The sequence below is a fragment of the Ricinus communis genome, chromosome 1, assembly GCF_019578655.1.
Source record: "Ricinus communis isolate WT05 ecotype wild-type chromosome 1, ASM1957865v1, whole genome shotgun sequence".
Classification (NCBI taxonomy): Eukaryota; Viridiplantae; Streptophyta; class Magnoliopsida; order Malpighiales; family Euphorbiaceae; genus Ricinus; species Ricinus communis.
Window position 1 is genome coordinate 30,190,928 of NC_063256.1, and position 11,208 is coordinate 30,202,135.

An 11,208-nucleotide genomic window follows, 5' to 3' on the forward strand; every position below is an offset into this window, starting at 1 on the left:
TCAACACGATAAATATAACTATTTGTGACTTATCACTTAGGGTTTTGAACTTAATATTAATTGTATGTTTCACATGATTATATTCAAATTTGTAATGCTTTGCGAGACCAAAGTTATTTTCATTAGCTCCACATGTTAGGATTCTAAATATGATAACTGTAATGAGATTGTATGTTAGATCTAGGTCTTTGCCATAATTCTTATTAGAATAACATGATTAGGATTGGAAACTCGTTGCTCTTTATAAGTTTAATTAAATCGCCATATTTAGTTGAATATCAATCTAGATTTGCTTTTGAGCCAATTACTTATTATTCACTAGTTCAAAATCCATTGATGTTGTTTTAACCTAGAAATTAGCTTATTTACTTATTTATTATGTTTTACATACATATTATCATTATTTTGTGTTTTTATACATGTACATCATTTATTAGGGAGTTTAAAACATCTATTTATGCAAATCGACCTAGAATCAACTCTAGAGCCGATCGGCTTTATGAACAATCAATCCACTACACGTAGAGCCAATTGGCTCTATGACGTAACCAATCGATTGTTCATTCCTAAGTTGCCCAATTTTGTCAATTTTCACCGGATCTTCGCATGATGATCAGATTTTGCTAGTTTCTACATTTATTAATTTTTTTATTAGTTTTTGCCTATTTTTATTTTTGGCATGTAATTTTTATTTTTCTCTATGCTTTTTTTGCTTTCTTTATTTGTAATCTAGGAATAGTAAACAAATATTTGCTTACTTGATTATTAACTAAAAATAACTCATAGACTTAGGGCTTTTAAAATTTGATTTTGGCATAAAACTTATAGTTCATTAAGTTAATAAGATGATAATTGGGTATAATCATAAAATCCAATTATACTTAGATAAGCTTTGCCATGCTTAATTAATAAATTGATCCATTTAGACTTAGAAAATTGAAACAGGCTTCATATAAAAAGTAGCCCATTTAGGATTAAAGGATGGTAAACTTGAGCTTAATAAATAAAACGGGCTAGAATTAGGTGGACCTAACATGTTGTATTGCTTATGTGTAGAAAATATTATGTTGTATTTTTAGGGAATAGATTATTAACTACTAAAATTCAAGGTAGGAATACACAAATAAGGAAGTTGATTTCTGGATCCATCTCTGGATGTGTCGATGCTTCGTATGAAATCTACTTATGCCACGTAAGAAGTAAAAGTGTCACATTGACTTACCCAAGTGGTGACTCCCTTTCTCCATACAAGTCTCTGTGACTAGTTAACGTGTTTCCAATTAGGTTGAAAAGCCTTTACAATATCGTAGTCGCTAAGGCACTTGGGTGTGTGCCCAAAACTACTGCCTATAAGGTTACAGATATACAAAACTATGAAAAGCAAAACAAAAGAAAAATAACAAAATTACATCCCAAAAAGCAAAAATAAATAATGAAATAATGAGTGAAATAGGAAAAAACTGGCAAAATCCGATCATCAAGCGAAAAACTGTCAAAAATTGTCGAAACCGAACAATTGGGGGATGAACAACCAATCGGCTGTTTAGCAGAGCCGATCCACTCTAAGGTTGAATCTTAGGTCCATCTGATCCTTTAATCATACAGAAACTCCAGATGATCCATGTAATTAATATACATGCATAAAAATACAAAAAGGTAATATATTAAAAAAACAAAGCAAAATAAGTAGATTCATTAATTTCAATGGCAAAAACAATACCATTAGGTTTTAAACAGATGAACAACATGCAAATAACACACGAGCGGATTTCAATAGATAATCAAACTAACATGGCAACTTAATCAAAATCTTGAAAGAATGATAATCTTAGAATGTAATCGTAGTTCTAACAAGAAACATGGCAAAAAGCAGATTTAATATCAAAATAGTAATCATATTTAAAATCCTAATATCTAGATCTAGATCTTAATAAAATTAGTAAAAACCACTCTTGAACATGTTTCTAAATAAATAGAAGAATCACAAAAAAGAAAGAAAGAGAGTAATGATGAGATGATTGAGTTTTTGAAAACCCTCAGGTTGTCACCGTATTAAGCAGATCCTCAAGTCTCAGGAGTAGAGGAGGAGGTTGATCAAAAGATTGGGTGAGAAGCTAGAGTATTTTAGGGTTGATGTAATCTTAATACTTGCCAAAAAATCTTATTGATTGTTCTGTCTGCTAGGAATTGCCAACCCTTTGGCCTAGAGTTTCATTTTCTATTTATAGAGGAAGCGAGGATAATCATATAGATAATTTCAAAGAATTATTGATAATTAAAGAGATTTATCAAAATTATTTTTTAATCGATAAATACAGTTTTTAAAATATTTGGAATAATTATTAACAAACATTCATTTAAATATAAAAAATAATTAAAAGCTAGGTAATTATCAATAAAAACCTTATAGAAAGTATATTTTAATGATTATCATGTTTAAAATTGAAAAACACCGAAAAACAATGTAAAAGTTTGAGTTTTAGGCTAATCGGTACTATATATAGCGGATTGGTTCTAGGTTTGCTTAATTTCGGAATTCTTATGATTTAGTCCATGTACTTAGCAATTTGTCTGATTTTGAGTAAGAATTTTTTTTATCAATTTAGTCCAATTTGATTTGAAAAAGTAATATTTAGCCCAATTTGATTTCGTAATTTCCTCGATATCTAGATTCGTAAAATGAGGGCTTGCTCTAAGGTTCCAAATTACTTGCTTTTAGAGTTAACTTTTGTAGGTTAGATTTACTTGCTCACTTCATATGTCTTAATAAGATAAAAATTTATTTGTTTTAAATAAAATGAATAGAAAGGATTAGACTATTGGTATCAAAAATTCATTTACTTTAGTGGAGGCTAGGCGAATAAAGACGTCTAACGCCTTCGTTATTTATATATAATTTTTTGATTCAAAATTTTTGATATTAGAAAGAGAGAATCTTAAATTCTCTATAAGGAATACAAAACTGGCATTCTTAACTCTTCTTATATTTTCTAATATTTCAAGTGGCACTTCTACTTTTTCAATAATCACACAACTATTATGAGCCTTTAGGACTATCAATCGAATAATTCTTTTCAAAATGAATAGAGTACAAAAAATGATTCCTTGAGATAATAATAGAATTGCATTCACTTGCAGCGAAGCCTAAAAACCTCGTGCTCACAACTATAAATATAAATGTATAAAACTAAAATCTACAGTAAAAAAAGATATTTTTCAAAATAAAAAGTAAATCGTGTAATTTGTTGTTTGGAAATTTGAATTTCTGTGTCAAATCCGACTTAACTGGGCCCTTTCCAAAGCGATATCACCCCATGAATAAAGTCTTTCTGCTGCTATTATTTTGACGAGAAAGGGCCGAAAGTCCACGAGCCTGGAATTAAAATGTGCATAACACCCAACAGAGTAATCTTTTTTTCTTTCTACCTATGGATCCCTCAGATCAAAATCCACTAACAATCCACCTAGTCACAACAACTAACTCGCCCGAGTTCACTCATCTGACTGAGTCTCTGACTCGTTCTTCCATCATCGGGCTTGACGCAGAGTGGAAGCCCGTTCGAGGTCACCAATCCACATTCCCCACCGTCGCTCTTCTTCAACTCGCTTGCCAACTCAGACCTCAATTCGGCTCAGACTCGGCCGAGTCACTTGTTTTTCTGCTTGACTTGTCCCTAATTCGGCTATCTTCAATATGGAAATTACTCAAAGAGGTTTTTGCCTCTCCTGATATATTGAAATTGGGATTTAGATTTAAACAAGATTTAGTTTACTTGTCTTCAACTTTCTGCTCACAAGGTTGTGATCCTGGGTTTCACAAGGTAAGTGCAGACTTTTCTGTTATAGCTATGAATTCATTGCTTTTTGCTGTTTCGTCATTGACCCAATTGCTTATAAAGCAAGGAAATGATTATAAGTTATTATGCCTATGTCCTCTTATTACGATTTTAGAATTCAATCACTGCAAGAATTTCAAGTTAATCATTATGTGTTGCATTTCTAATTGATAAACAATTGGTGAATAGGTGGAACCATATTTGGATATTACTAGCATATACCATTTTCTGCAACACAAGCAACGAGGAAGGAAGATACCGAAAGAGACGAAGAGTTTGGCCACAATTTGCAATGAAGTCTTGGGGATATCTCTTTCAAAGGTTTGGCTTTCAATGCCTAAGTTTTATATCAAATATATATATATATATATATATTCACTTGAGAATTTAGGCTGCTATGTGATTTTTCCATGTGCAGTTGCTGTCCACTCAAGTCGTGAGAATATTGAGGATTTGTAATTAAAAGGAAAAAAAAAAAAGAAAGACTTCTGGATGTTTATCTTGAAGCTTTCATCAATTTAGATGTGCTTGAGGAACACACTCTGGATAAAATGTTTGCCTTTTGAGGATGATTAAAGAAATAAGATATAGTCAGCTGCCATTTCTAAATCTAGAAAACAATATTATATTTTGGCTAAAGGACTGAACAGTTTAAGCTTTAAACCACCGGATCTGGTTAAACCTGACAGTTTAGCATTGCTCCAAGATTGTGAGTAGCAATCTTCCCACAATTTTTGTGGCACAAGCCACTTGTTTGGGCATTGTTGCTTTAAATGCCACCTTTTATAAGTGTTTTGGTGTATATCTTTCATCTTTGGATATTGCTTATACAATAGGATTATTGGTTGAGGATAGTTGTTTCTCACTTCTGAGGGGAAAACTGAAAGAAATAGTAACAAGTGTAGTAGTTAGTACTTTGTTAAGGAACCTTCATCATAGAATTTAACCTTAAGGTGTTTATAGGTGTAATTGAACAGACTTTACATCAGCAACTGTAAAAGTATTAAGCGAAAGCATTGCATAATGAATACTTTGGATCTCTAAAACTTCTATGGCTTTTAAATATCACGCATATGTACAGGCCTACAACTAGTTATATATAGCAGTATAAGCTCATGATTAATATACAAAACTAAGATGAATGAGTTTTACGAAATTCTATGTGAAAATCTTTTAGGGGCAGGGATTTGTTAAATGGCTAAATGAATACCTTAAAATGCTTACGGTGAAAATCAAATACTTTAAACTGCCGTGAAAAAAACAAGATACAAAAAGTCGAAAATTAAAAACCACAGGGTTTTCTTTTATGCTTTTTTCTTTTTATTACGAAAAGGATTAAATAAATTTAAGTTTCATTGAATCTATTTTTTACATTTCTCTTGATTTCCTTCCAAAATGAGAGGAAAAAGAAGAGGCTTTTTTAAGTGAATTTGGGAAATCTAATTTCCCTTCCTTTCTTTTCCTTTTTAATACCCAAACAAAGGAGATAAGATAAATTTCCTTTCCTTTCTTTTCTGCTCCTCACTTCCCTCCAGCCAAAGAAAGTTTCAATCCATTCTGGAAGCTTCTTAGAGTTATCATTTCTGTAGTTCCTGGAAGATTTAGTTGCAATATTGCAATTTATTACAGTAAGTTAACTTAATCTATATTTTTCCTTAGGAACTTCAATGCAGTGATTGGTCACATCGTCCTCTTACAGAAGAGCAAAAAGCATATGCAGCAATTGATGCCCACTGCTTGCTTGAAATTTTTAATGTCTTTCGAGCCAATGTTTCTAAAGAAGGTTTGTGGTGCTTGAAAATTTATACTCGTTAGTTGCAGAACCGATTCAAATTCATGGTTAATACATGTAGAAGGCTATCCTAGCATGTGGTACATCTTGCATTTTCCAGCTCTAGGTAGGGTTTAAATTTATTTAGTCTTCACCTTGTGTTGCAATGAGTCTGTTTTCATGGTTTACAATACCTTCAGGTCACAATGGAATAATCTTTCTGTTGAACCAACATTTATTGTTCAGATATTCATAGATGTATAAATATGATTTTGTTGGCACCTTGGAACATGCTTCTCAAACCAATCTTTGACTTACTGGAAAAGCTTGAAGGACATTATGTCCTTACATGCTCATCGATGCACTCATTGGTGCTTTAGTTGTAGCATCATTCAGGTCTTTTTTTGCTGGGAATTAATTTAATTTCAGAGCTCTTTCCACAAATCTGATTCGTGCTCTCAAAAGAGCTACTATAGTCACAAGTGTTCCATCATGTCCTGAGTCTTAGGAAAGTCCAATCATAATTACCAAAAAGTAACAAGCACCGGGAATTTTATTACCAAAAAGTAACAAGCACCGGGAATTTTTTATGTAGCAGGATCTGCAATGGGCCATTTCTAAATGTTTGAGGAAAGGCATTATTCAGTTCCAATTGATTTATGATCTAATGCAAATAGCATGTAATGGACAGGTACCCTATCATCTTTGATTGTTAAGCTAAATTTGATGAAATAATAATTTAAGTTAGTCAATGGACATCAGACTTGAAAATCAACATGTCTTGTTGCTAGAGATGCTTCTCAAGTGATTAATGTTTCTGGTGGCTAATGAACATCACTGGCTAGATTACTGGAAGCAAGATAATCTATCTGGAAATAAACGCACTAACACAGTTATACGTCTAATGTATGCAAACACATATTAGTTTACTACCAAAACAACTGTGACTAAATTGATGAAGAGAAAAGTTGTAACAGATGAGAACAACAGGAGTTAAAGCAATTTTTGATTATTATTTTACAACATGCGATGTTCATAAACAAGATTCTGGTGCTGTGCACTGTAGTTTATGTACTTTCCCTTGCATTTGTTGTGCATAGAAGTAATAAATACAATCCAATTTTGAGTATTTCTGCTAAAAAGCGTAAGTTTTATCAGCAAATCCATGGAGATTCTTGATGGGTTGTTTTCAGTTGATACTTTATTAGGCTAAAATGTTATTTGAGCTGGATGTGAAAGTCTATTGTATTTTAACTGCAGGGGAATTTTATAATAATGTGATGGAACTGCAATCTTCCAATATAATTAGTCATGGGTTGAAAGAAATTCTTGAAAGGTTTGATGCTGGTGATGCACTTATCAGGACCAGGTTTTCTGAAGCATTGAACATCATCCAAGCTACTGTTGCGTCTGAGGATTCTCACAGAATAGCCAGGGGTGAGAGAGTAGTTTCAATAACATCATCCATCAATACTCTGCCTATGGATGAATTACTCTTGAATATAGTAAGAAGATTTGGTGAAAAAATTGTATTGGGAGAATCTGACAGGAAACCAAAAGCCTTTAGAAAGAAAGGGAAGAAACGGTCTTCAATTGTGACTTGCAGAGAAAAGCTATTAGGCAACATCTGTGACTGGCAAGGCCCCCCACCTTGGGATTTTTCCTTAGGTGGTGATGGATGCCCCAAGTTCCTGTGTGATGTTATGGTGAGCATTTTTTTTTCTGCTTTCTATTTTATTTCCATATAGAATTGAAACTTTTAAACAAGTCGTGCTAGATGTTAAAAAATTGTATTACATGTAATGTTCCATTTCATTGACATCAGTTGCAGTGTAAATCATTGAATGTCGTGGGTGTTAGGTTTAAATTATCATTTAGAAAAGGATATGTTGGTCCATTATGAAATTTTCCCTTTTATTCTGCTCTTATGCAGATTGTTCTAATAACCCATTTCTCTGAGTTCCATTGCATATTTATGTGAATCTGTAAAACTTTGTTTACAATGGAAATGAGAGGCTCACCAATTATCTTCTCAGGTTGAAGGCTTGGCAAAACATTTACGATGTGTGGGGATAGACGCAGCAATTCCATATTCAAAAAAGCCTGAATCCAGGTAATGTGAAGATATTTCTTTGTGTTATTCTGCAATCACTTATGAAGTTTATAAATTCTTTAGTCATGAGAAGTGAGTCTTTGTTCATTTCTCTTATTTATTCTATTCAGAGAATTAATAGATCAAGCAAGGAAGGAGCATAGAGTGCTTTTGACGCGAGATGCAAAGTTATTGAGATTCCAGTACTTGATAAAGAATCAAATATACAGAGTGAAGAGTCTTCTTAAAAATGAACAACTTCTTGAGGTATTTGTATATATCAACACATATGAATGCAGTTAGGACTATAATTAAGCTGAGGTTGAGCTCCAAACTGTTCAAACTAATGGGATTTACAGAAGCAATGAAAGAAGGAAATGGTGAAAAAAGTAGAATGAAAGAAGAAAATAGTGAAAAAAATAGAGGAAAATTCAATAATATACATTAAAAAAATAAAATAAATAAAGGAAGAAGGCATCCGCATGTTGTTTGAAATCAGTTTTCAGCTCAGAAACCTGTTCAAGTTTGGGTCATTATTTTTTCAAACAAACATGAGCATAATTATTCAAGTAATAACGTAGGATTTTGACTTTATGTTTTTAAAAACTTTGATTTTTCTCAAGTAAATTTCTCTCTAACAATTGCCAGGTTTGAAATTTATTTACTAGTATGTGTTATTAAGCAGCAATGTTCCAGAAAATATGCAATGAATTATCCTGTTCAGTTATATATTATTAAAGCATATTCAAAGATAAATTTCTAGATCGAACGTCTTGAGTTGAGTATAGAACTTTTCAAACTTTTTAAATTAAAACATTCAATTTTAAATATGCATTCAAGCTTAGTTTGGTATGTAACTAAATGAGTATTTTAATTTTTAATGAGCGGAAGCTTGATTCATTCTTACAACTGTAATTGCAAGCAGATTTTCGGATGGAAATATGTGATGTAAAAACTCAGTAAGAAGGTCAATTATTTTGCATTTTGTGATTGATCATAAGAAATACTAACATGGCTGAGATGACTACATTTCAAAACATAAATATTCAGACGACTATAGTTGAAAAAGAAAATGTTGAGATGAGTATACTGCAAAATATATTGCAAGCATGCAGCACTTATAATATGGGAAGTGTCTTTTCTTTGTTAATGCTGATGGCTGTTAACAAAAATCAGTACGGCATGTCATTCTTCCTTTTGTAAAATAATTTTTCTTTTTTCTTTTTCTTTTTCTCCCTTGTGGTCTGCTCGGTTGCTGCTGGATAGAGTAGGTTAATGGTCAGGAATTTTGTTTCATGGATTAGGATTATTGGCATGACTTGTTTACGTGTGCCCAATGCTTTTTAACATTTTATTTTGAAAGGAGCATGATTGGTCTACCTTCTATGAATTTATTCTTGAGAATGAAGATGATGTAGCAGTATTTTAGAGGTTGAAATGGAGTTTATGTTAATTTATGGCATTGTGCTGATTAGGAGAATAAACAATAGCTCTAGACTTCTAAAACCAAACAAGTTTCAGGTAATTGAAACTTTTAAATTACAAATTAGTGAGGATCAGCTGATGTCAAGGTGCACCAAATGCAATGGGAGGTTTATTCAAAAGCCACTGTCAACAGAAGAGGCTGTTGAAGCTGCAAAGGGCTTTCAGAAAATACCAGACTGCTTGTTTAACAAAAATTTAGAGTTCTGGCAGTGCATGGATTGCAACCAACTTTACTGGGAGGTAGTGTTTTTCAACTTGGTTCTCTTTTATTTTTCTTACTCGCTTTTACAGATGAGTGCATCACTTCCACGTATCGAACTTTAGACATAATACAATTCATCAAGGACACAGGTGGTAGATTTTAGCACACTTATTAGGTCATGCATCAAGTCTTAGGCTGCTGTCCAAGAGAGGAGCGTAGTAGGGCCATTTTCTTGCATGAGATAGTAGGCTTAGAAGTGATGCCTACTTTGCCTGCGTTGCACGGATGGAATTAAAGAATCAAGTTACTGTAATTCTTGATGGACCCTTTTTTTTTGGTTAGCTGGCTCATTCTTGTAGCAATTAATCATGATAACTATAGGAGCAACTGAGGATTGCATCACTTCCAAGGAGTAGTTCAAGTTTCCATTATCAAAGAAAAAGAGAAGTATAATTTTGTGGACAGGTAGATCTTGAAGTCCCTTGAGGACATTTGGGCAGAAAACAAATGCATGTATGGATGATGAGTAGCAAGCTTTGCAGACATGAAATTGACTAATGTGCATATAAATGTCACAGGGAACTCAATACCAGAATGCAGTTCAGAAGTTCATTGACATCTGCAAGTTGAACGAGTAACTTTTAAGGATAGATTGGTGCTTTGTACAGTAATTGTATGGGAAAATGTAGGCCAAGAGACTTGAGTTTTGACCATTGGATCACTTTAATCTAACATACTCCTTAGCTTGTATTTTTTATGATATTTAAACACCTTTTGACATGTATTTCATTTAATTTGTCTATGTGTAATATATATAGGTGTTTTAATGTTATCATTAATAAAATTCAGGTGTTTAAGAGATTTTAAAAGTAATATTTAAGCGTTTGTTAAATCATATTAAAAGTTAAAGTGTTAAATATAATTAAATAATTAAAATTTAGGTGTTTAAGAATGTATTATGCCGAAAATATATAAATGGTATTTTGATTTTAAACATTTCATACGGATGTAAGAGTTCAATTTTTGACAGGACACCATGCCAATACGTATTTAAATAAATTTGATTGATTATTCTTTAGGTAATTGAAAGTGAAAAAACTAACAAATTAAAGTTTGGCATACTAATTTCTTTAATAAATTAATAAATAGATTTATTAAATCTCTATAATACTTTCTAAATATTTGTATAATGATAGACTTTGTTTAAATGTAAATATTAATTGTGGACGGTGGTTTCAAGTGCCCACCTAAATATCTTTAGTGACTACGATATTGTAAGAGTTTTTAATTTAATTTGGAACATGCTAACTAGTTACAGAAATTAACGTGGAAAAAGGGACTTGCCATCCAGGTAAATCACGAGAACATTTCTTCTCATTGAGTAACTTAATTAGATTCTTTAAGGAAATATTGTAATATTAAGAGATGGAATGAGAAACCAACTTCTTTAATTGTGTGTTCTAACCGTTAATTTTATTAATTAATAGCCGTTTCCTTATAAATTTGGCATATGATTTCTACACATTAATAATACAACGTGACATGTACGCCTAGTTGTAGCCCATTTTATTAAGTTTGACATAATTCTCTTTTTATTAATTATCTTAGTTAGTTGCTCAATTGCATGAAAAAATGATCCACTTAGTCTAGTCTAATTTTATTTATTAAGTCCAAGTTTACTGACTTTTAATTCTAAATTAGCTACATCTTGCATGCTAAAATTTAATTTCGTAAGTCTAAGTGAGTCAATTTATTAATAGACATGACAAAGTCCATATAGGTTTAGTTAGGTTTTACGATTAGGCTCAATTTACCATCTTTT

General features: G+C 32.0%; 1 protein-coding gene across 3 annotated transcripts; it reads left to right on the forward strand.

Annotated features, from left to right (window-relative positions):
• Nucleotides 1–3,344: 3,344 nt before the first annotated feature.
• LOC8276833 lies at nt 3,345–10,259 on the forward strand. Of its 3 annotated transcripts, none has more exons than XM_048379801.1 (8): nt 3,345–3,821; nt 4,026–4,157; nt 5,496–5,619; nt 6,868–7,313; nt 7,644–7,720; nt 7,831–7,966; nt 9,221–9,424; nt 9,768–9,958. In XM_048379801.1, exons 1-8 carry the CDS (start codon nt 3,429–3,431, stop codon nt 9,837–9,839), a joined length of 1,584 nt encoding a protein of 527 aa, XP_048235758.1. In that variant the 5' UTR covers nt 3,345–3,428; the 3' UTR covers nt 9,840–9,958. The 3 variants fall into 3 exon arrangements, with proteins under 3 accessions (XP_048235758.1, XP_015572679.1, XP_002515649.1); XM_002515603.4 differs by lacking the exon at nt 9,768–9,958 and adding an exon at nt 9,965–10,259 and having other exon boundaries at nt 3,346–3,821; XM_015717193.3 differs by lacking the exon at nt 9,768–9,958 and having other exon boundaries at nt 9,250–9,385.
• Nucleotides 10,260–11,208: the final 949 nt, after the last annotated feature.

What these genes read in the sequence shown, in the direction of transcription:
- LOC8276833 (XM_048379801.1), top strand. Translation starts at nt 3,429, where the DNA reads ATGGATCCCTCAGATCAAAATCCACTAACAATCCACCTAGTCACAACA. An exon ending in TGGGGATATCTCTTTCAAAG is followed by an intron (nt 4,158 to 5,495) that starts GTTTGGCTTTCA and finishes ATTTTTCCTTAG; the next exon opens with GAACTTCAATGCAGTGATTG. An exon ending in AGCCAATGTTTCTAAAGAAG is followed by an intron (nt 5,620 to 6,867) that starts GTTTGTGGTGCT and finishes TTTTAACTGCAG; the next exon opens with GGGAATTTTATAATAATGTG.